We start from the raw sequence: 24,755 nt of genomic DNA, 5'->3' as shown, positions 1-24,755 counted from the left end.
CAAAATCATGAAGGGTTTAGATAGAGTAAATAAAGAGAAACTGTTCCCATTGTCAGAATGGTCAAGAACCAGAGGACACAGATTTATGGTGATTAGCAAAAGAACCAAAGGCGACATGAGGAAAATTTTTTACGCAGTGAGTTGTTATGATCTGGAATGCGCTACCTGAAAGGGTGGTGGAAGCAGATTCAATCATGGCTTTCAAAAAGGAATAGTTGAAGGGAAAAAATTTACAGGGCTACAGGGAAAGAGCAGGGGAATGGGACGAACTGGATTGCTCTTACAAAGAGCCAGCACACACTCGATGGGCCGAATGGCCTACTTCTGTGCTGTAACCATTCTATGATTCCATAATTCTGTGGTAATTGAAATTGGACACAGACACACACACTTATTTTAATATAGAGAGTCCTTTTTTTATGTTCTTACAGTCCAGAAATCGCTGCTGACAAATTAGACTGACGAATGCTAAATGTATTGGTACGACATTCCTCTGTTAGTTATATTAACACGGTCATTAACCCTCTTACTTTAAATGGGTTAACGCCTGGGTTAAACTAGCAGAGAACAAAGTATCATACCAAGAGGTTAAGCATTCAGCGACTAATATCACCAACAGTAATCTCTAGGTTTACATGCTCTCAAACCCAGTCTGATCATCCACCGCAGGCCAGGATTGCCAACTATGATTGGACGTATTCCAGGGTCAAAATCCTGGAACTCCCTTCCTAACAGCACTGTGGGAGAACCTTCACCACACGGACTGCAGCGGTTCAAGAAGGCGTCTCACCACCACCTTCTCAAGGGCAATTAGGGATGGGCAATAAATGTTGGCCTTGCCAGCGACGCCCACATCCCATGAAGGAATAAAACAAAAACCATTCTCAGAGCACACCGCCTTCCCATGGCCAATTGGAATGCGAAAAGACTCTTCTTTACCTGATTGGACAATTCTTGACTGTCAGTCATTTTTCTCATCTCCAATAGTTTTACAACTAATAAATGAAAGTGTTCAAAAAAAAATGAAAAAACATTTTTTTTTAATGCCCCTAATAATTTTTCTCCAGGGTTGCTGGAAGCTGTGACCAGGAGATTAATTTTTATTTCCTGGAGACTGCAGGACAGCCCTGGAGGGTTGGCAACCCTGCTGTCGGCTCGTTCCTACAGTAAAGGGATTGAATTTAAAATAACTGCATATACTCTGTTGTGTTAAAGTTCATGTTTGTGACTATCCCCCTCAGTGACGGGAGCTTTCCCAAAGGCCTTGTTACAGGACAGTGGTAGCGAACTACGTTGGCAGACAGGAGCAAACCGTTCAGCACGCTGGAGGCCATTTTATTTGGCTGTCCCTCCCTCCGATTGTAAGGTTCAGACCTGACGCTGGGTCAATGCAGCCATCAGGGGATCAAAACTTCACCCTTAGGTGCAGGGTTGTCCTGGAGTCTCCAGGAATTAAAGATTAATTTTCTGGACACTGCTGCGAGCAACCTGTGAGAAAAATCATTGGGGCATTAAACAAAATTGTTTTTTTCACTGAACACTTTCATTTATTAGTTGTCACAATATTGCAGATGGGTCAAAGGCTGTTTGACTGGGCGGGGCAGTTAGAGGCAGGAGGTCATTTGATGAAACCTCCAGGAATATGACCAGCTAGAGTTAGCAATCCTACTTAGGCTCACCGCCTCCAATATCAGGTGTACCTTCACTTTATGTTAGGAGTTTTGAGCCCATGGCAGCTGTATCAATCGTGGGCAAACTCCATGTATAAAAGGCGTTCCTGGATTGTGCAGGAAAGAGTTTTATTTGAAAAACCACATTTGGGAGTGGCGGTACACTTTGTTTGTAGGGACAGTCACCCAGAGGGTGGAATCTTGCATTTGCACTTTTGGTCATACATCTTAGATTGTAACACTGAAGCCCGATCGGAAAGACAGTGCAACACCAATAACTTGCATTTATATAGTGCCTTTAGCGTAGTAAAAACACCTCAAGACACTTCACAGGAGCATTATCAGACAAAATTTGACACCGATCCACATAGAGATATTAGGACAGGCGATCAAAAGCTTGGTCAAAGTGGTAGGTTTTAAGCAGCGACTTAAAGGACAAGAGAGCGGTAGTGAGGCGGAGAGGTTTAGGGAAGGAATTGCAGAGCTTAGGGCCTAGGCAGCTGAAGGCACGGCTGCCAATGGTGGAGTGATGAAAACCAGACCAGAATTGGAGGAGCGCAGAGATCTAGGAGGTTTGCACGGCTGGAGGAGGTTACAGAGATAGGGAGGGGTGAGGCCAAGGAGGGATCTGAACACAAGCATGAGAATTTTAAAATATAGTCATTGCTGGACCGGGAGCCAATGCAAGTCAGTGAGCACAGGGGTGATGGGTGAACAGGACTTATTGTGAGTTAGCATACAGGCAGCAGAGATTTGGATGAAGCTCAAGTTTACAGAGGGTGGAAGGTGGGATGCCGGCCAGGAGAGCATTGGAATAATGCAAAATGCTTAATGGGGTCACATCACAGAAATCAACCTCATCTTTTCTCAAACTCTTTCTCATTTCTCCCATGGAGCTCTCTGCGCTTCCCCATGAATGCCATTAGAATCATCATTAAATCTTGTTTTTCTGATTAGAAGTGTGGCTAACTCAGTCCCAGTTCCTTTGTAAAACCTCTGATTTAAATGATGCGATTCTTATCATGACCTGTATGCCTGTGCACTGCGCTGTTCATATGTGTGTCTATGGATCCGTGCATGTATGTCTGTGTACAAACGTGTTTGTGTACTGCTGGAGGAGTTAAGTGATATTCTTATGTTAGGTGGACGTGACAGATCCCATGGTACTATTAGAAAGAGAGCAGGGACTTCTCCCCGGTGTCCTGGCCAATATTTATCCCTCAACCAACATCACTAAAACAGATTATCTGGTCATTTGTCTCATTGATGTTTGTGGGATCATGCTGTGTGCAAATTGGCTGCTGCGTTTCCTACATTAGAACAGTGACTACACTTCAAAGGTACTTCATTGGTTATAAAGCGCTTTTGGACGTCCTGAGTTTGTGAAAGGTGCTGTATGAATGCAAGTCTTTCTTTCTTTTAGTATTTTGAATCTTCCATTGTGTGAAATTGTGGAGGAATTCCTGGAGTGTGTACGTGATGGTTTTCCAGACCAATACGCTGAGGAACCAACTAGAGAATAGGCGATCCTAGACTGGATATTGTGCAATGAGAAAGGATTAATTAACAACCTTGTTGTGCGGGGTCCCTTAGGGAAGAGCGACCATAACATGATAGAATTCCTCATTAAGATGGAGAGTGAAGTAGTTGAATCCGAAACTAGGGTTCTGAATCTTAATAAAGGAAATTATGAAAGTATGAGATGCGAGTTGGCTATGATAGATTGGGGAACTTTACTAAAAGGGATGATAGGCAATGGCCAATATTTAAAGAACGTGTGCAGGAATTACAACAATTATTCATTCCTGTCTAGCGCAAAAATAAAACAGGAAAGGTGGCTCAACCATGGCTTACAAAAGAAATTAGGGATAGTATTAGATCCAAAGAGGAGGCATATAAAACTGCCAGAAAAAGCAGCAAGCCTGAGGATTGGGAGCAGTTCAGAATTTAGCAAAGGAGGACAAAGAGATTGATTAAGAGGGGAAAAATAGAGTATGAGAGTAAACTAGCAGGGAACATAAAAACTGACTGTAAAAGCTTCTATAAATATATCAAGAGAAAAAGATTAGTGAAAACAAATGTAGGTCCCTTACAGTCAGAAATGGGGGAAATTATAATGGGGAACAAAGAAATGGCAGAACAATTAAACACATACTTTGGTTCTGTCTTCACAAAGGAGGACACAAATAACCTCCCGGAAATGTTAGGGAACCAAGGGTCTAGTGAGAAGGAGGAACTGAATGAAACCAGTATTAGTAAAAAAAATAGTGCTAGGGAAATTAATGGGGCTAAAGGCTGACAAATCCCCAGGGCCTGATAATCTATATCCCAGAGTACTAAAGGAAGTGGCCCTGGAAATAGTGGATGCATTGGTGATCATCTTCCAAAATTCTATAGACTCTGGAAAAGTTCCTACAGATTGGAGGGTGGCAAATGTAACCCCACTATTTAAAAAAGGAGGGAGGGAAAAAACAGGGAATTACAGACCAGTTAGCCTAATATCAGTAGTGGGGAAAATGCTAGAGTCTATTATAAAAGATGTGATAACAGAACACTTGGAGGGCATTAACGGGATTGGACAAAGTCAGCATGGGTTTATGAAAAGGAAATCATGCTTAACAAATCTACTGGAGTTTTTTGAGGATGTAACTAGTAGAATAGATAGGGGAGAACCAGTGGATGTGGTGTATTTGGATTTTCAGAAGGCTTTTGATAAGGTCCCACACAAGAGATTAGTGTGCAAAATTAAAGCACATGGGATTGGGGTGAATATACTGGCATGGATTGAGAATTGGTTGACAGACAGGAAACAGAGAGTAGGAATAAACGGGTCTTTTTCCGGGTGGCAGGCAGTGACCAGTGGGGTACTGCAGGGATCAGTGCTTGGGCCCCAGCTATTCACAATATATATCAATGATTTGGATGAGGGAACTAAATGTAACATTTCCAAGTTCGCAGATGACACAAAGCTGGGGTGGAATGTGAGCTGTGAGGAGGATGCAAAGAGGCTCCAATGTGATTTAGACAAGTTGGGTGAGTGGGCAAGAACATGGCAGATGCAGTATAACGTGGATAAATATGAGGTTACCCACTTTGGTTGTAAAAACAGAAAAGCAGATTATTATCTGAATGGTGATAGATTGGGAAAAGGCGAGGTGCAACGAGACCTGGGTGTCCTTGTACACCAGTCACTGAAAGCGAGCATTCAGGTGCAGCAAGCAGTTAGGAAGGCGAATGGTATGTTGGCCTCCATTGCAAGAGTATTTCAGTACAGGAACAGGGATGTCTTACTGCAGTTGTACAGGGCCTTGGTGAGACCACATCTGGAGTATTGTGTGCAGTTTTGGGCTCCTTATCTGAGAAAGGATGTCCTTGCCATGGAGGGAGTGCAACGAAGGTTTACCAGACTGATTCCTGGGATGGCAGGACTGACGTATGAGGAGAGATTGGGTCGACTAGGCCCAACTCTATTCACTAGAGTTTAGAAGAATGAGAGGTGATCTCATCGAAACATATAAAATTCTAACAGGACTAGACAGACTAGATGCAGGGAGGATGCTCCCGATGGATGGGGAGTCCAGAACCAGGGGTCACAGTCTCATGATACGGGGTATGCCATTTAGAACCGAGATGAGGAGAAATTTCTTCACTCAGAGGGTGGTGAAACTGTGGAATTCTCTACCACAGAAGGCAGTGGAGGCCAAGTCATTAGATGTATTCAAGAAGGAGATAGATATATTTCTTAATGCTAAAGGGATCAAGGGATATGGGGAAAAAGTGGGAACAGGGTACTGAGTTAGACGATCAGCCATGATCATTTTGAATGGCGGAGCAGGCCCGAAGGGCCTAATGGCCTACTCTTGCTCCTATTTTCTATGTTTCTATGTAATATAAAAATCATTGAGATAAGCTTGCCCCAAAATAAGTGAGACCAAAATGCTGAGACCATGGGATTGAGAAATAGATGAGAAAAGTTTGCTGTAAATAAATGGACAGAAGTGAATGATAAGAGAAAATAATTATAATCACTAGGATCTAATTCAATCCTATTAAGATATTAACGTAAGGATGTAAAAGGGTTAAATGTTAATGCGTTTGGCTGCATTGTCACTTTATAAAACCTCAGCTCGTTACTAAATGAATACATCGCATTGGTCTTCACTGGAGAAGAGGATACTGCCATTGTCGCAGTGAAGGATGAGGTAGCAGCGATTTTGAATAGGAAAAAAATAAAGAGGTACTTAAAAGATTGGCAGTACTCAAAGTAGAAAAGTCACCAGGTCCAGATGGGATGAATCCTAGGTTACTGAGGGTAGTAAGGGTGGAAACTGCACAGGCTCTGGCCACAATCGTCCAATCCTCCTTAGATATGGGGGTGGTGCCAGAGGACTTGAGGATTTCAAATGTTGTACCCCTGTTCAAAAATGGGGAGAGGAATAAACCCGGCAATTACAGATCAGTCAGTCTAACGTCAGTGGTGGAGAAACTCTAAGAGACAATAATCCGGGACAAAATTAATTGGTACTTGGAAAAGTATGGGTGAATAAATGAAAGTCAGCCCAGATATGTTAAAGGAAAATTGTGTTTGACTAACTTGATTGAGTTCTTTGATGAAGTAACAGAAAGGATTGGTGAGGGTAGTGTGATTGATGATGTGTAGATGGACTTTTAAAAGGCATTTGATAAAGTACCATGTAATTGACTTGTTAGCAAAATTAAAGCCCATGGGATTAAAGGGACAGTGGCAGCGTGGATACAAAATTGGCTCGGGGATAGAAAGCAGAGAGTAGGGGTGAACGGTTGTTTTTCAGACTGGAGGGAAGTATACAATGGTGTTCCCCAGGGTTGAGTGTTAGGACCACTGCTCTTTTTGATATATATTAATGACCTGGACTTGGGTATACAGGGTATAATTTCAAAGTTTGCAGATGACGTGAAACTTGGAAATGTAGTAAACAATGTGGAGGATAGTAACAGACTTCAGGAGGACATAGACAGACTGGTGAAATGGGCAGACACATGGCAGATGAAATTTAACACAGAGAAATGTGAAGTGATGCATTTTGGTAGGAAGAATGAGAAAAGGCAATATAAACTAAATGGTACAATTTTAAAGAGGGTGCAGGAATAGAGAGACCTGAGGGTGTATGTACACAAATCTTTGAAGGTAACAAGACAAGCTGAGACGGCTGTTTAAAAAAACATATGGGATCCTGGGCTTTATTAATAGAGGATTAGAATACAAAAGCAAAGAGATTATGCTAAATCTTTATAAAACACTGGTTAGGCTTCAGCTGGAGTATTGTGTTCAATTCTGGGCACCACACTTTAGGAAGGATGTCAAAGCCTTAGAAAGGGTGCAGAAAAGATTTACTAGAATGGTACCAGAGATGAGGGACTTCAGTTATGTGGAGAGATTGGAGAAGCTGAGGTTGTCCTTAGAACATAGAAGGTTAAGGGGTGATTTGATAGAGGTGTTCAAAATCATGAACGGTTTTGACAGAGTAAATGAGGAGAAACTGTTTCCAGTGGCAGAAGGGTCATAACCAGAACACGCAGATTTAAGGTGATCGGCAGAAGCGAGATGAGGAAACATTTTTTTACGCAGCAAATTGTAACGATCTGGAATGCACTGCCTGAAAGGGTGTGGAAGAAGATTCAATAGTAACTTTCAAAAGGGAATTAGATAAATACTTGAAGGGAAAAAATTTACAGGGCTATGCGGAAAGAGCAGGGTTATGGGACTAATTGGATAGCTCTTTCGAGGAGCTGGTACAGGCACGATGGGCCGAATGGCCTCCTCCTGTGCTGCACCTACTATGATACTATTATAGTTCCCTTTCTATTCTAGACATGTATGAAATTGCACAATCTATTTATTTAATCTTTACTCTATCTGCTCTTGTTATTCAAAGTTAATTAGCTGCTCAGGTGGTTATATTTTTGACATACTTCGGCCTTGGGGATTCGTTCATTGTCAACCACCCACTGTTCAGCTAATCATTTGATAGTTACTTATGAAGGTTGAGTAAGACTTTGGATCCACCAAATTATCTGCAGTCACCTTTCAGTCTAATCATCCTTCAGAGGAATTATTAATTAGAAATGGTCAACCTGTTGGACATCACTCAGCCCCGATATGCTGAGGGCAGTAAGTTGAATAAGCAGGCAGTAGCTATTGGTGACACTCCCTCACCCTCCTTCCCATGCCTTGATTATTAACCTGCACTGCCCAGTGCATCATCCCTGACAACATGTGCAAGTGAGAACAATTAGTGTTTATATTCGAGAGAGCTTAATGTTCTGTAACATATTGATTTCACAAAGACGCCTTCCATGGTTTCCAGGCTTGGTGCATTCTGTACTTATGTAAGCTGATTTTGTTTTCCAGATTTGTGACCACAAAATGTAATGTTATTGATCCCTACTGATTAAACTTGGATTGTACTTGGTATATTGGGAACTAAACCTGTGTCGAAATTGGGATCAGGCACATCATAGAATGATACAGCACAGAAGGAGGCCATTCAGCCCATCGTGCCTGTGCCGGCTCTTTGAAAGAGCTACCAATTAGTCCCACTCTCCTATTCTTTCCCCATAACTTTGCAAATTTTTCCTTTTGTCCTACACCAATGCACTCCTCATGTACAAGTCCACCCATGAAAAATGAGAGCATGGAATAGCAATCTCAGTGATTTGCCCCTTGCCCAGAACATATACAATTTGTACATAGAGTTTTTGAAACTTACCTAGTCTCCTGAGGAAGGTGAATATCGTTAGAATGTGGAACTTGCTACCACCAGGAGTAGTTGAGGCGAATAGTATAGATGTATTTCAGGGGAAGCTAGATAAGCACATGAGGGAGAAAGGAATAGAAGGGTATGCTGATAGGGTTAGATGAAGAGGGGTGGGAGGAGGCTTGTGCGGAGCATAAACAATGGCATGGACCAGTTGGGTCGATTTGCCTGTTCCTGTGCTGTACATTCTATGTAATGTAATATCTGCAGAGAAAAAAATCTTAGTAGAGAGAACTGCGCAATCTCTTACCTGAAGGTAATAGAGTAAAACATCAGAGTATCAACCTATCATTACCCATAAGCTGCATTCCATAAGCGACATTCCATTGGATAGAAGAGAATTGTGTCACATTGCTCCATGGAGGGAGGATCAGCTTGGCCTTTACTCTCCTTCTGTGGACACTTCATCCTTTATTACAGTTCTTCATGTAATTGGAAACTATAATTTGCTCATAGTTCTGTCCCAATTTGTAAGGGGTACAGGGAACTGCAGGGAGTTAGTGGTTTCATCTCTGGGACCTGGGCTCCCATCCACCCAGAACACATAGATGAGGGAACCAGGAGGTCACCCGCAAGCAGGAAAAGAAGAAAAACCGAGGGCTGAGAGGAGGGAAAACCAGAGGTGGAAGGACACTTGGTTCCACCAGTAACTAATAGTAACTCACTGAAATTGCACCAGTAACTAATAGTAGCACTGGTCACACTCAGATTCCTTCATTACCACCAGGAATTCAATTACTCCCTGAAAATCTCTATGTAACTGGTAGTAATAGATGTAATGCCCCGATATCCTACCTGTGACTAGTAGTAATCCTATAACCTGCTGGTATTCACCCTATAACTACAGCTAAAATCCCCCTGCACTGTACAAGGTGCGGTCAGGCTCCCCAGTCAATGCCACTTTTAACAGGCCCCATCTCTCTCCTTATCTTCGTGGACCCCGCTCTGTTTCTGTCTCTCTCTCTTCCCCCCCCCCCAAACTCCTGGCTGCTTCTTCACCGGCTGATTTCATTTCCAGTCACCCTGAAGCAGGGGCCGGCTGTCTGTGGCAGCAGCCGGTGATGTCATGGAGTGGGGTCGGGGGGGGGGGGAAGGAGGAGGGAGGGGCGCTCCTGCGGCGAGAAATTTAAAGGGCGAAGTTCTCCCGGGCTGCTAGCAGCAGTGCCCAGGAGATTCCTGTCCCATTCTGGGAGACTCTCGGGCAATCTGGAAAGGTTGGTAACCCTATGGGTGGGAGAGCAAAATCATTCTGTTTAACAGCTTTAAGTGGCTTTGGATCAATTTGCAACTGCACTTTATCATTCCCATTTATTATTACCACCACTGGAGAGAACCAGTCAATCGGGGCACTGATGATGCAAACATTTTCATAACTTGTAAATATGCTTTTTAATCAGTTAGTCAACAATAACACACAGTTTCTGGGTGGCATCTGTGTAGGTGAGGCTTTCCTGTGGCATGGTGCTTTCTCATTTTGTGGATGCCTTTCTATTTGACCTGTATATCTAATTTTAATCATCTGGTGATTCACTGTCACAAGTTGGCAAATTTTAAGTGACTTAGACAGCTAGAACAGGTCTACATCCACTTGGCTCTATTTGAAAGGCGAAGCTGTACTTTGTGTGGTGCCTGGTGTCCTGACACTGATTCTTCGATTCACTGCTGATGTAATCTTTGTTTTGTTGAACATAAGCAGTGAACTGTTAAGAGACCAGAAGCTCTCTGCCAATTGGATCATCAGCTTGTGGTGTTCTTTCTGAGATAAAACATTAACTGTAGCACCACAGTCGAGCTGAAGTCCGACTTACTTATTTCTGAGTATGCTGCATACGGTTTACTGGTATAATTTTTAATATTCGTTCTTGGGATGTGGGCGTCGCTGGCAAGGTCGGCATTTATTGCCCATCCCTTAGTTGCTCTGATATAACTGAATTGCTTGCTCGGTAACTTCAGAGGGCAGTTAAGAGTCAACCATGCCGGTGTGGGACTGGAGTCACATATAGGCGAGGCCTGGTAAGGAGGCAGGTTTCCTTCCCTGAAGGGTGTTTGTGAACCATTTGGGTTTTTACGACAATCCGACAGCTTCATGGTCACTTTTACTGTTACCAGGTTTTTTTATTTACAATTTTTAAAAAACTGAATACAAATTCTCAAACTGCCATGGTGCGATTTGAACTCACATTTGCTGGATTATTAAATCCAGACCTCTGGATTACCAGTCCACTGGCTGCACTATCCTCCTCGCCAGATTCTCTTTGCTCTGCTTTACCCAGGCGAAGCTTACGCCCAAGGGGTAAAGACAAAAATCTACCCCTATATCTTCAACAATTGGGATCAAGGCCCTGATAAAACAATTGAGTCTCGTGCGGTGGGCCTCCTGTTCTTAGCCAGAGCCTGCCGTTAGCGGCTGTGGGGGAAAGCCTATATTGTTACAAGAACCAAAAGCAATATTGAAAGCTTTTATCAACACATGTGAAGCTAGTGAATCGGACAGGAAAGCAGCCAAAAGTGATGCAAAGCCTAAGTTTCGAAAAGCTGCTGAACTGATTGTAGATACTGTGAATGACATCACGTCAAACAGAAAGAAACTTGTCCTGGTTAGGGTTTTTTTAAAACAGAAATCTGCTGTAAGGGCAGTCAGGTCCAATAAAGGGTGCAAGATGGTTAGAATACAAGAGTTAGTAGTTAATTATGTTTAAGTCAAGTAAGACGACCCAATGATTTGGGGAAGTGTGGCGTGTTCATTGTTTTGTTGTGCTTAAGTGATCCGATCATAACTGTTGCTCCGTATGTTCACTTGCTGTCTGTGAAGTAAAATAGTTCAATTATTTGTATCTGGCCTCGTCTTACCAGATGTTTTCTCCATCCTCCTTTGGAGAGTCACGGGGAAGGGACATGTCCAAAAGACACAACATCCAGTTTGTATTTAAGGGGGACATACTGTTATATCCCCCTAGGTTTACGCTATCACATAAATAGATATTGAGCAGTGTGAGTCAATTCTGGGACATAAGGAGCCTGGGATCCACTTAGGGGAGTGATATGCCATTGAACCCGAGAAGGTACCTACGGCAGCTCTGAAACTTGTAACGTTCCATTCTGGTAGAATCTCAGTCTGACACCATGTAATATTTGTTACTGTGTGCCCACTAGCAATAAACAAAGAAAGTTAATTCAGAGATAATTAAATGTACTCTTTGCTATGTAGCATCTTGATTCTACAGTGCATATATAATATATATATATTAATGTCTAGGCTGAGGGAATAGTTAGGCATATTTTCATAATTCAATATTGATACAAGGTTGCGGTTCAGTATTAATGTGCCATTTTTTATCTGTGAAGCCCCGTAGCACGCATTGTCAGGCTATTTTACCATGGGGGCCATCACAGCCAAGCCCAGACATGTCCTTACCTGATTCGGCCAGGGGTCACTGAACAGCAAAGAATGGGAATCCTGGCTGATTTTCCCCCTCCCTAATACAAGGGTGTTGAGGCCAATTGTAGGTCACCTTATTGCCTCCCCAGCTGAGATCAGCTAACTCAGCATTGATTTGGGATTGAAGCTGGGACTTTTTCTGGTCTCTGTGCATGAGCAATGCACTGAATAAACCTGCTGAGCCATCGGGGAACTAGAGGGAGTTTCATTTTGCATCTTACCTGTGTTGTGTTTGACCTGGGAGTCCTCGACGGAGCAGTGCAGAGAGAACTTTATTCCTCAGCACCTTATTCATTTATTGCTTGTTGATCTGTTATTCTACACAAGCTGTATATTGGCTCTATGTGAAGCACTAAATACAGTTCGAATCACTATGACATAAGGGTGTCAAATCTTAAAATTAGAGGTAGGCCATTTAGGAGGGAAATCAGGAAGCACTTTTTCACACAAAGGGTAGTAGAAATCTGGAATTCTCTTCCCAAAAAGGCTGTGGATGTTGGGATAATTGGAGCTTTCAAGACCGAGATCGATAGATTTTTATTAAGTAAGGGTATCCAGGGATAAGGAGCTAAGGCGGGTAAATGGAGTTGAGGCACAGATCAGCCATGATCTAATTGAATGGCGGAGCAGACTCAAGGGGCTGAATGGCCCACTCCTGTTCTTATGTTCCTAAGAGGACCATTCAGGCCCAAGAAGTGCCATACAGGAGTGAAACAGTGTCAGAAGGTAGAACTATTAGGATCAAGATAAACTAGGTCTCTACTGCCTCAAAAAAAATCTCAGAGGGATAGAGAAAGTAAGCCTGGAACTACACACCAGGAAGTATTTATTTACATAGAGGCTGATCAACATCTGGAATGGGTTGCCAATAAACGTGGTTAAGGCCAGACACAAGACTTATTTAAGAAACAGCTAGGTGCTGTAATAGGACGATGACAGGGTCGGTATTCTGGAAGTTTGAGATCAAACGAGCCCAAGGTCCTTCTTCATCTGAACCTATCTTGTGATCTTAACAAGTATTAACTATAATATAGAGCACTGGCTGTACTTACGAATGATAACACTTTCTCCACATACAGTTCCATCTGAAGGTTCTTTTGTTGCTGATCATTGTGTCGGGAATGGGAGGAACACTCCAGCATGGACTCAATATGTCTCTCATTAGTGCACCATCAGCTGTGAGTAACATATATCTTTATATTTCTCTAATATTGAGGCGTTAAGAAACTGATACTGTTTATAGTGCCGTTTATTTTTGGGGTGATAGAGGCCAACATCAAGGCCCTTACAGAGTTGAGTGCTGGTGAGTGTCTTCAATTAACATTCAAGCAGGAACATAGCTTCTGACAAACAATTTAACTTACCGCTGGTGGTAATGAATGCTAATGAATGCGACATCATGTGCCACTGGGGATGAAGGTGCAAAATGTAACCCAGAGGGAGACAGATCTAAATTGTTTATTTTACTTGGAAAATTTGTAAAAGATGCTTCTCTTGAGACTGAAATAATGCTCCCTGCTCCAGAAGGGTGAACTTATGCCTGAAATATGATTGCAAAAATGCCAATAAAATTCCACAAAATGCCACAGGCTACAGGGCCTGATTAGTAGGAAGTTACTTTGTTGCTAAATTTTGTTGGATTCCACCTCCCTTTCCCCCAATAATTTAAAAAAAACTCTTTGTTCTTGGGATGTGGGCGAAATTGGCAAAGCCTCATTTTTTGCCCATCTCTAGTTGCCCTGAGAAGGAAATGGGCCTTCTTGAACCGTTGCAGTCTTTTTGCTGATGGTGCCCCCATGGTGGTGTGAAGATAGAGAATTCCTGGATTTTGACCCAGCGATGATGAAGGAACAGTAATATATGGCCAAGTCAGGATGCTGTATGACTTGAGCACTTAATCTAGCCTGACACACCAGTGCAATACTGTTGGAGATGCCGTCCTTTGGATGAGACGTTAAACAGAGGCCCTCTCAGGTGAACGTGAAAGTTCCCAAGGATGGGGAAGAAAATAAGGCAAAGAATTTTTTTTTAAATTTGGGTGTGGGGAGGGGTGTCACATAATGGCACCATACACAGGGAGAACGTGGGTTTGTGCTTACACTACTCCAGATGTTGAGACCAGCCATTTCCTCACTGGAAGAGTGGGACAATCACCCCTTGGGTTGCTCTTCCAGTGACCGGTTTGAGAGAAGTATTGACAGAGACCTTGGATTAGGCCAGCCAGGGATGCTGCATTGGAACAGAGAGGTCAAAAGAAACAGGAAGTTGGGAGAGCAAAGAATATAGCTTAACAAGAGGGAGTCTTACTCTCAACATTAAGACAAAAACCCCACAAATATCGATTTTAACGCTGCACTTTCTAATTCCAGTACATTAAGTGTTTTATCAATGAGACTTGGCTGGAGCGTTATGGCACAGCGATGGAGGAACAGGTAATAAAAGTGACCTGGTCGGTCATTGTGTCGATATATCCAATTGGAGCTGTGCTTGGAGCACTGATCGCTGGACATCTCTCAGTAAAGTATGGAAGGTAAGAGCACATAAATTTGTGTGAGGAAAATCATTCAGGCTTTGCTGTCCGTGGGGCAGAAATTCACCTCATGGCCGCCCGATCTTCTGGTATAAAATCAGTGACAGACCTCTGTCGGGTGATCTGCCGTTCCCCATCTGTACCGGAAATGTGCTGGATGCCATGTTGGCTTGGGCAACTTTTAGTCATCCACGGCGCTGGCCTGAGACAAGTGTTAGGTTCCTTATATATGCAAATTGGAGTCCTACACTGGTTGTCAGATGCCGAATGCGAAATTCAGGCACAAATGGGCAGAGCTTGTCCCCTGCGTGTTTTGCCGAGTTATGTCAGATGTTGAGTGGCCTAACTATCCAGCAATCTTTATAGGGACCACTGGAGGCTATCCAAAAAAGGCCCATGAAATTTTCAGTTTTTATTTTTGTGGGTCCACAAATAGACTCTGGCCTGCGGGAATCCTCTTCCCAGGCCCAAAAATAAATTCTGGCCTGGGGGAGTCCTCCTCCCAGGCTCACATATAAACTCTGGCCTGCTGTCGGCCTGTTCAAGGCCCGTCCTCGGGATCGCCTATCCCACAGACCTGACCTTCTGGGTGCCCATTTAGCCCCTGCAGCTTGCCAGCAGCATTTAAATAAGGCCCAAAGCTGAATTTAGACCAGGCCTCAGGTCGGTACGGACCGGCATGCGAAGTCATTGCTCCTCCAACTCTGTGTCAGTTTTAGGCACAAGTCGATTTCTCCCACCCCACTCTTGTTTCTCTGTCCATCTTATAACTGCTGGTCATTCATCTCATAGCTTTTGGTGGAACATTACTGGTGCTGAATAACTGACAGGTGTGGGCTTGAGGTAGACAGTAGGTATGAGGAGCTTCTCGTGAGTGGCATGGGAAGGATGCAGCTCACAGTAAAATGTGTGACTGCATTGCAACCATCATAAGTGACTTTGAGGAGATGGCATTCCACATTGACAGGGGAAAACCATATGATGTAGAATACCTTGATTTTCAAAAGGCCTTTGAAAAAGTACAGAGAGAGACTTCTTTAGAAACTAAGGTGAATGGTTATCAAGGGTAAGACACGAATGTGGATTAGTAACTGGCTAAAGGGAAGAAGCAGAGGATAGTTCTAAGAGTATAAGATACTGCAGATTTGAATTTTAGGCAGACACACAGAGTTCAAGGGGGGGATGAAACTGACCAAGGTGGAAGTTTAAAGACCTAAGGGTGTTAGTTGACAATTAACTCATCATGTCAAAAGTGGATGGTCTTTTCGTTGAGTTCTGCCCTAAGGCAGGTCCTAACTCAAGTCTCACACATGTGATTCTTGGGCCACTTACTAGGGAAGAGTAGCTGAGGTGGTTTCCCGTTGCCTTCCTCACAGTTTTTATCTTCAGAGCACCTTCTCCGAGGTGGGCTGCAACCAAGGTTAAAGGGCTTCACCTACCCTGTAGAATGGGAGGGAGGGCCGCCACAATCATTAAACACCAGCACCCACTCTGGACGGAAATCCAAAGTTAAGAGCTGGCGCTGCAGACTCTGGTCACCGGGGCAATCTGGAGTAGGGCGCAGATGGAGTTCCTGTCCTCAGTGTGATGGCGTAGATGGAGTTCCTGTCCAGTGTGTGATGGTGTAGATGGAGTTCCTGTCCTCAGTGTGATGGTGCAGATGGAGTTCCTGTCCTGTGTGTGATGGTGCAGGTGGAGTTCCTGTCCTGTGTGTGATGGTGTGGATGGAGTTCCTCTCCTCAGAGTGATAGTGTTGATGGAGTTCCTGTCCTGTGTGTGATGGTGTAGATGCAGTTCCTGTCCTGTGTGTGATGGTGTAGATGGAGTTCCTGTCCTGTGTGTGATGGTGCAGATGGAGTTCCTCTCCTCAGTGTGATGGTGTAGATGGAGTTCCTCTCCTCAGTGTGATGGTGTTGATGGAGTTCCTGTCCTCAGTGTGATGGTGTAGATGGAGTTCCTGTCCTCAGTGTGATGGTGTTGATGGAGTTCCTGTCCTGTGTGTGATTGTGTGGATGGAGTTCCTGTCCTCAGTGTGATGGTGTAGATGGAGTTCCTGTCCTCAGTGTGATGGTGTTGATGGAGTTCCTGTCCTGTGTGTGATGGAATTGATGGAGTTCCTGTCCTCAGTGTAATGGTGCAGATGGAGTTCCTGTGCTCAGTGTGATGGCGTAGATGGAGTTCCTGTCCTGTGTGTGATGGTGCAGATGGAGTTCCTGTCCAGTGTGTGATGGTGCAGATGGAGTTCCTGTCCTGTGTGTAATGGTGCAGATGGAGTTCCTGTCCTCAGTGTGATGGCGCAGATGGAGTTCCTGTCCTCAGTGTGATGGTGCAGATGGAGTTCCTGTCCACAGTGAGATGGCGTAGATGGAGTTCCTGTCCTGTGTGTGATGGTGCAGATGGAGTTCCTGTCCCGTGTGTGATGGTGCAGAAGGAGTTCCTCTCCTCAGTGTGATGGTGCAGATGGAGTTCCTGTCCTGTGTGTGATGGTGCAGGTGGAGTTCCTGTCCTGTGTGTGATGGTGTAGATAGAGTTCCTGTCCTGTGTGTGATGGTGTGGATGGAGTTCCTCTCCTCAGAGTGATAGTGTTGATGGAGTTCCTGTCCTCAGTGTGATGGTGTAGATGGAGTTCCTCTCCTCAGTGTGATGGTGTAGATGGAGTTCCTGTCCTCAGTGTGATGGTGTTGATGGAGTTCCTCTCCTCAGTGTGATGGTGTAGATGGAGTTCCTGTCCTCAGTGTGATGGTGTTGATGGAGTTCCTGTCCTCAGTGTGATGGTGTGGATGGAGTTCCTGTCCTCAGTGTGATGGTGTGGATGGAGTTCCTGTCCTCAGTGTAATGGTGTAGATGGAGTTCCTGTCCTCAGTGTGATGGTGTCGATGGAGTTCCTGTTCTCAGTGTGATGGTGTTGATGGAATTCCTGTCCTCAGTGTGATGGTGTAGATGCAGTTCCTGTCCTCAGTGTGATGGTGTAGATGGAGTTCCTGTCCTGTGTGTGATGGTGTGGATGGAGTTCCTCTCCTCAGTGTGATAGTGTAGATGGAGTTCCTCTCCTCAGTGTGATGGTGTTGATGGAGTTCCTGTCCTGTGTGTGATGGTGTAGATAGAGTTCCTGTCCTGTGTGTGATGCTGTGGATGGAGTTCCTCTCCTCAGAGTGATAGTGTTGATGGAGTTCCTGTCCTCAGTGTGATGGTGTTGATGGAGTTCCTGTCCTCAGTGTGATGGTGTAGATGGAGTTCCTCTCCTCAGTGTGATGGTGTAGATGGAGTTCCTGTCCTGTGTGTGATGGTGTAGATAGAGTTCCTGTCCTGTGTGTGATGGTGTGGATGGAGTTCCTCTCCTCAGAGTGATAGTGTTGATGGAGTTCCTGTCCTCAGTGTGATGGTGTTGATGGAGTTCCTGTCCTCAGTGTGATGGTGTAGATGGAGTTACTCTCCTCAGTGTGATGGTGTAGATGCAGTTCCTCTCCTCAGTGTGATGGTGTAGATGGAGTTCCTGTCCTCAATGTGATGGTGTTGATGGAGTTCCTGTCCTGTGTGTGATTGTGTGGATGGAGTTCCTGTCCTCAGTGTGATGGTGTTGATGGAGTTCCTGTCCTGTGTGTGATGGAATTGATGGAGTTCCTGTCCTCAGTGTAATGGTGCAGATGGAGTTCCTGTCCTCAGTGTGATGGCGTCGATGGAGTTCCTGTCCTGTGTGTGATGGTGCAGATGGAGTTCCTGTCCAGTGTGTGATGGTGCAGATGGAGTTCCAGTCCTGTGTGTAATGGTGCAGATGGAGTTCCTGTCCTCCGTGTGATGGCGCAGATGGAGTTCCTGTCCTCAGTGTGATGGTGCAGATGGAGTTCCTGTCCTCAGTGTGATGGTGCAGATGGAGTTCCTGTCCCGTGTGTGATGGTGTGGATGGAGTTCCTCTCCTCAGAGTGATAGTGTTGATGGAGTTCCTGTCCTCCGTGTGATGGTGTTGATGGAGTTCCTCTCCTCAGTGTGATGGTGTAGATGGAGTTCCTGTCCTCAGTGTGATGGTGTTGATGGAGTTCCTGTCCTCAGTGTGATGGTGTAGATGGAGTTCCTGTCCTCAGTGTGATGGTGTTGATGGAGTTCCTGTCCTCAGTGTGATGGTGTTGATGGAGTTCCTGTCCTGTGTGTGATTGTGTGGATGGAGTTCCTGTCCTCAGTGTGATGGTGTGGATGGAGTTCCTCTCCTCAGTGTGATGGTGTCGATGGAGTTCCTGTCCTCAGTGTGATGGTGAAGAGAGAGTTCATGTCCTGTGTGTGATAGAGTTGATGGAATTCCTGTCCTCAGTGTGATGGTGTAGATGGAGTTCCTGTCCTTAGTGTGATGGTGCAGATGGAGTTCCTGTCCTGTGTGTGATTGTGTTGATGGAGTTCCTGTCCTCAGTGTGATGGTGTTGATGGAGTTCCTGTCCTCAGTGTGATGGTGTTGATGGAGTTCCTGTCCTCAGTGTGATGGTGCAGATGGAGTTCCTGTCCTGTGTGTGATTGTGTTGATGGAGTTCCTGTCCTCAGTATGATGGTGTTGATGGAGTTCCTGTCCTCAGTGTGATGGTGTTGATGGAGTTCCTGTCCTCAGTGTGATGGTGTAGATGGAGTTCCTGTCCTGAGTGTGATGGTGCAGATGGAGTTCCTGTCCTGTGTGTGATTGTGTTGATGGAGTTCCTGTCCTCAGTGTGATGGTGTTGATGGAGTTCCTGTCCTCAGTGTGATGGTGTTGATGGAGTTCCTGTCCTCAGTGTGATGGTGTTGATGGAGTTCCTCTCCTCAGTGTGAGGGTGTTGATGGAGTTCCTGTCCTGAGTGTGATGGTGCAGATGGAGTTCCTCTCCTCAGTGTGATGGTGTAGATGGAGTTCCTGTCCTTAGTGTGATGGTGCAGATGGAGTTCCTGTCCTGTGTGTGATTGTGTTGATGGAGTTCCTGTCCTCAGTGTGATGGTGTTGATGGAGTTCCTGTCCTCAGTGTGATGGTGTTGATGGAGTTCCTGTCCTCAGTGTGATGGTGCAGATGGAGTTCCTGTCCTGTGTGTGATTGTGTTGATGGAGTTCCTGTCCTCAGTATGATGGTGTTGATGGAGTTCCTGTCCTCAGTGTGATGGTGTTGATGGAGTTCCTGTCCTCAGTGTGATGGTGTAGATGGAGTTCCTGTCCTGAGTGTGATGGTGCAGATGGAGTTCCTGTCCTGTGTGTGATGGTGTTGATGGAGTTCCTGTCCTAAGTGTGATGGTGTAGTTTGAGTTCCTGTCCTGTGTGTGATGGTGTTGATGGAGTTCCTGTCCTCAGTGTGATGGTGTAGATCGAGTTCCTCTCCTTAGTGTGATGGTGTAGATGCAGTTCCTCTCCTCAGCGTGATGGTGTAGATCGAGTTCCTCTCCTTAGTGTGATGGTGTAGATGCAATTCCTGTCCTGTGTGTGATGGTGTTGATGGAGTTCCTGTCCTCAGTGTGATGGCGTAGATGGAGTTCCTGTCCTCAGTGTGATGGTGTTGATGGAGTTCCTGTCCTCAGTGTGATGGTGGTGATGGAGTTCCTGTCCTCAGTGTGATGGTGGTGATGCAGTTCCTGTCCTCAGTGTGATGGAGTTCCTGTCCTCAGTGTGATGGTGCAGATAGAGTTCCTGTCCTGTGTGTGATGGTGTCGATGGAGTTCCTCTCCTCAGTGTGATGGTGCAGATGCAGTTCCTGTCCTCAGTGTGATGGAGTTCCTCTCCTCAGTGTGAAGGTGCAGATAGAGTTCCTGTCCTGTGTGTGATGGTGCAGATGGAGTTCCTCTCCTCAGTGTGATGGTGTAGATGGAGTTCCTGTCTTGTGTGTGATGGTGCAGATGGAGTTCCTGTCCTCAGTGTGATGGTGTAGATGGAGTTCCTGTCCTCAGTGTGAGGGTGTTGATGGAGTTCCTGTCCTCAGTGTGATGGAGTTGATGGAGTTCCTGTCCTCAGTGTGAGGGTGTTGATGGAGTTCCTGTTCTCAGTGTGATGGTGTTGATGGAGTTCCTGTCCTCAGTGTGATGGTGTAGATGGAGTTACTGTTCTCAGTGTGATGGTGTTGATGGAGTTCCTGTCCTCAGTGTGATGGTGCAGAAGCAGTTCCTGTCCTCAGTGTGAGTGTGTTGATGGAGTTCCTGTCCTGTGTGTGATGGTGTAGATGGAGTTCCTGTCCTCAGTGTGATGGTGTAGATGGAGTTCCTGTCCGGTGTGTGATGGAGTTGATGGAGTTCCAGTTCCGTGTGTGATGGTGTAGATGGAGTTCCTCTCCTCAGTGTGATGGTGTAGATGGAGTTCCTCTCCTTAGTGTGATGGTGTGGATGGAGTTCCTGTCCTCAGTGTGATGGTGCAGATGGAGTTCCTCTCCTCAGTGTGATGGTGTAGATGGAGTTCCTCTCCTTAGTGTGATGGTGTAGATGGAGTTCCTCTCCTCAGTGTGATGGTGTAGATGGAGTTCCTGTCCTCAGTGTGATGGTGTAGATGGAGTTCCTGTCCTCAGTGTGATGGTGTAGATGGAGTTCCTCTCCTCAGTGTGATGGTGTAGATGGAGTTCCTCTCCTCAGTGTGATGGTGTAGATGCAGTTCCTGTCCTGTGTGTGATGGTGTAGATGCAGTTCCTCTCCTCAGTGTGATGGTGTAGATGGAGTTCCTCTCCTCAGTGTGATGGTGTAGATGGAGTTCCTCTCCTCAGTGTGATGGTGTAGATGGAGTTCCTCTCCTCAGTGTGATGGTGTAGATGCAGTTCCTGTCCTGTGTGTGATGGTGTAGATGGAGTTCCAGTCCTCAGTATGATGGTGTAGATGGGGTTCTTGTCCTCAGTGTTATGGTGAAGAGGGAGTTCCTGTCCTGTGTGTGATGGTGTAGATGCAGTTCCTGTCCTCAGTGTGATGGTGTAGATGCAGTTCCTGTCCTCAGTGTGATGGTGTAGATGGAGTTCCTGTCCTGTGTGTGATGGTGTGGATGGAGTTCCTCTCCTCAGTGTGATGGTGTAGATGGAGTTCCTGTCCTGTGTGTGAAGGTGTAGATGGAGTTCCTGTCCCGTATGTGATGGTGTGGATGGAGTTCCTGTCCTCAGTGTGATGGTGTTGATGGAGTTCCTGTCCTGTGTGTGATGGTGTGGATGGAGTTCCTCTCCTCAGTGTGATGGTGTTGATGGAGTTCCTGTCCTCAGTGTGATGGTGTTGATGGAGTTCCTGTCCTCAGTGTGATGGTGTAGATGGAGTTCCTCTCCTCAGTGTGATGGTGTAGATGGAGTTCCTGTCCTGTGTGTGAAGGTGTAGATGGAGTTCCTGTCCTGTGTGTGAAGGTGTAGATGGAGTTGCTGTCCTGTGTGTGAAGGTGCAGATGGAGTTCCTGTCCTCAGTGTGATGGTGTAGATAGAGTTCCTGTCCTGTGTGTGATGGTGTGGATGGAGTTCCTCTCCTCAGTGTGATGGTGTTGATGGAGTTCCTGTCCTCAGTGTGATGGTGTTGATGGAGTTCCTGTCCTCAGTGTGATGGTGTAGATGGAGTTCCTCTCCTCAATGTGATGGTGTAGATGGAGTTCCTGTCCTGTGTGTGATGGTGTAGATGCAGTTCCTCTCCTCAGTGTGATGGTGTAGATGGAGTTCCTGTCCTCAGTGTGATGGTGTTGATGGAGTTCCTGTCCTCAGTGTGATGGTGTAGATGGAGTTCCTGTCCTCAGTGTGATGGTGTTGATGGAGTTCCTGTCCTGTGTGTGATTGTGTGGATGGAGTTCCTGTCCTCAGTGTGATGGTGTTGATGGAGTTCCTGTCCTGTGTGTGATGGAATTGATGGAGTTCCTGTCCAGTGTGTGATGGTGCAGATGGAGTTCCTGTCCTGTGTGTAATGGTGCAGATGGAGTTCCTGTCCTCAGTGTGATGGCGCAGATGGAGTTCCTGTCCTCAGTGTGATGGTGCAGATGGAGTTCCTGTCCTCAGTGTGATGGCGTAGATGGAGTTCCTGTCCTGTGTGTGATGGTGCAGATGGAGTTCCTGTCCCGTGTGTGATGGTGTGGATGGAGTTCCTGTCCTCAGTGTGATGGTGCAGATGGAGTTCCTGTCCCGTGTGTGATGGTGTGGATGGAGTTCCTCTCCTCAGAGTGATAGTGTTGATGGAGTTCCTGTCCTCAGTGTGATGGTGTTGATGGAGTTCCTGTCCTGTGTGTGATTGTGTTGATGGAGTTCCTGTCCTCAGTGTGATGGTGTTGATGGAGTTCCTGTCCTCAGTGTGATTGTGTTGATGGAGTTCCTGTCCTCAGTGTGATGGTGTTGATGGAGTTCCTGTCCTCAGTGTGATGGTGTTGATGGAGTTCCTGTCCTGTGTGTGATTGTGTTGATGGAGTTCCTGTCCTCAGTGTGATGGTGTTGATGGAGTTCCTGTCCTGTGTGTGATTGTGTTGATGGAGTTCCTCTCCTCAGTGTGATGGTGTAGATGGAGTTCCTGTCCTCAGTGTGATGGTGTTGATGGAGTTCCTGTCCTCAGTGTGATGGTGTAGATGGAGTTCCTCTCCTCAGTGTGATGGTGTAGATGGAGTTCCTGTCCTCAGTGTGATGGTGCAGATGGAGTTCCTGTCCTCAGTGTGATGGCGTAGATGGAGTTCCTGTCCTGTGTGTGATGGTGCAGATGGAGTTCCTGTCCCGTGTGTGATGGTGTGGATGGAGTTCCTCTCCTCAGTGTGATGGTGTTGATGGAGTTCCTGTCCTCAGTGTGATGGCGTAGATGGAGTTCCTGTCCTGTGTGTGATGGTGCAGATGGAGTTCCTGTCCCGTGTGTGATAGTGTTGATGGAGTTCCTGTCCTCAGTGTGATGGTGTTGATGGAGTTCCTGTCCTGTGTGTGATTGTGTTGATGGAGTTCCTGTCCTCAGTGTGATGGTGTTGATGGAGTTCCTGTCCTCAGTGTGATTGTGTTGATGGAGTTCCTGTCCTCAGTGTGATGGTGTTGATGGAGTTCCTGTCCTCAGTGTGATGGTGTTGATGGAGTTCCTGTCCTGTGTGTGATTGTGTTGATGGAGTTCCTGTCCTCAGTGTGATGGTGTTGATGGAGTTCCTGTCCTGTGTGTGATTGTGTTGATGGAGTTCCTCTCCTCAGTGTGATGGTGTAGATGGAGTTCCTGTCCTCAGTGTGATGGTGTTGATGGAGTTCCTGTCCTCAGTGTGATGGTGTAGATGGAGTTCCTCTCCTCAGTGTGATGGTGTAGATGGAGTTCCTGTCCTCAGTGTGATGGTGTTGATGGAGTTCCTCTCCTCAGTGTGATGGTGTTGATGGAGTTCCTGTCCTGTGTGTGATTGTGTTGATGGAGTTCCTGTCCTCAGTGTGATGGTGTTGATGGAGTTCCTCGCCTCAGTGTGATGGTGTTGATGGAGTTCCTGTCCTGTGTGTGATTGTGTGGATGGAGTTCCTGTCCTCAGTGTGATGGTGTTGATGGAGTTCCTGTCCTGTGTGTGATGGTGTAGATGCAGTTCCTCTCCTCAGTGTGATGGTGTCGATGGAGTTCCTGTCCTCAGTGTGATGGTGAAGAGAGAGTTCCTGTCCTGTGTGTGATAGAGTTGATGCAGTTCCTGTCCTCACTGTGATGGTGTGGATGGAGTTCCTGTCCTGTGTGTGATGGTGTGGATGGAGTTCCTGTCCTGTGTGTGATGGTGTGGATGGAGTTCCTCTCCTCAGTGTGATGGTGTAGATGGAGTTCCTCTCCTCAGTGTGATGGTGTAGATGGAGTTCCTGTCCTCAGTGTGATGGTGTAGATGGAGTTCCTGTCCGCAGTGTGATGGTGTTGATGCAGTTCCTGTCCTCAGTGTGATGGAGTTCCTGTCCTCAGTGTGATGGTGTAGATGGAGTTCCTGTCCTAAGTGTGAGGGTGTCGATGGAGTTCCTGTTCTCAGTGTGATGGTGTTGATGGAGTTCCTGTCCTCAGTGTGATGGTGTTGATGGAGTTCCTGTCCTGTGTGTGATGGAGTTGATGGAATTCCTGTCCTCAGTGTGATGGTGTGGATGGAGTTCCTGTCCTCAGTGTGATGGTGTGGATGGAGTTCCTGTCCTCAGTGTGATGGTGTTGATGGAGTTCCTGTCCTGTGTGTGATGGTGTGGATGGAGTTCCTGTCCTGTGTGTGATGGTGCAGATGGAGTTCCTGTCCTGTGTGTGATGGTGTGGATGGAGTTCCTGTCCTGTGTGTGATGGTGCAGATGGAGTTCCTGTCCTGTGTGTGATGGTGTGGATGGAGTTCCTGTCCTGTGTGTGATGGTGTTGATGGAGTTCCTGTCCTCAGTGTGATGGTGTAGATCGAGTTCCTGACCTCTGTGTGATGGTGTTGATGCAGTTCCTCTC

At 45.8% G+C, this 24,755-nt stretch overlaps 1 protein-coding gene across 3 annotated transcripts in view; it reads left to right on the top strand.

Moving 5' to 3' along the window:
• Positions 1 to 24,755, top strand: part of LOC137342026 (solute carrier family 2, facilitated glucose transporter member 11-like) — a 112,026-nt gene that overhangs the window by 6,413 nt on the left and 80,858 nt on the right. For 2 of the 3 annotated variants that reach the window (XM_068005629.1, XM_068005631.1), the window contains exons 2-3: positions 12,986 to 13,084; positions 14,276 to 14,436. In XM_068005629.1, the coding sequence (XP_067861730.1) occupies positions 12,986 to 13,084; positions 14,276 to 14,436 (260 nt within the window). Of the gene's footprint in view, positions 1 to 10,361; positions 10,481 to 12,985; positions 13,085 to 14,275; positions 14,437 to 24,755 lie in introns of those variants that run through there. The other variant, XM_068005630.1, reaches the window with a different exon arrangement.

The sequence above is a fragment of the Heptranchias perlo genome, chromosome 25 (assembly GCF_035084215.1).
Source record: "Heptranchias perlo isolate sHepPer1 chromosome 25, sHepPer1.hap1, whole genome shotgun sequence".
In the NCBI taxonomy this organism is placed as follows: domain Eukaryota; kingdom Metazoa; phylum Chordata; class Chondrichthyes; order Hexanchiformes; family Hexanchidae; genus Heptranchias; species Heptranchias perlo.
Note: the sequence above shows the minus strand (reverse complement) of the source record. Positions and strands in the feature narration are given on the sequence as shown.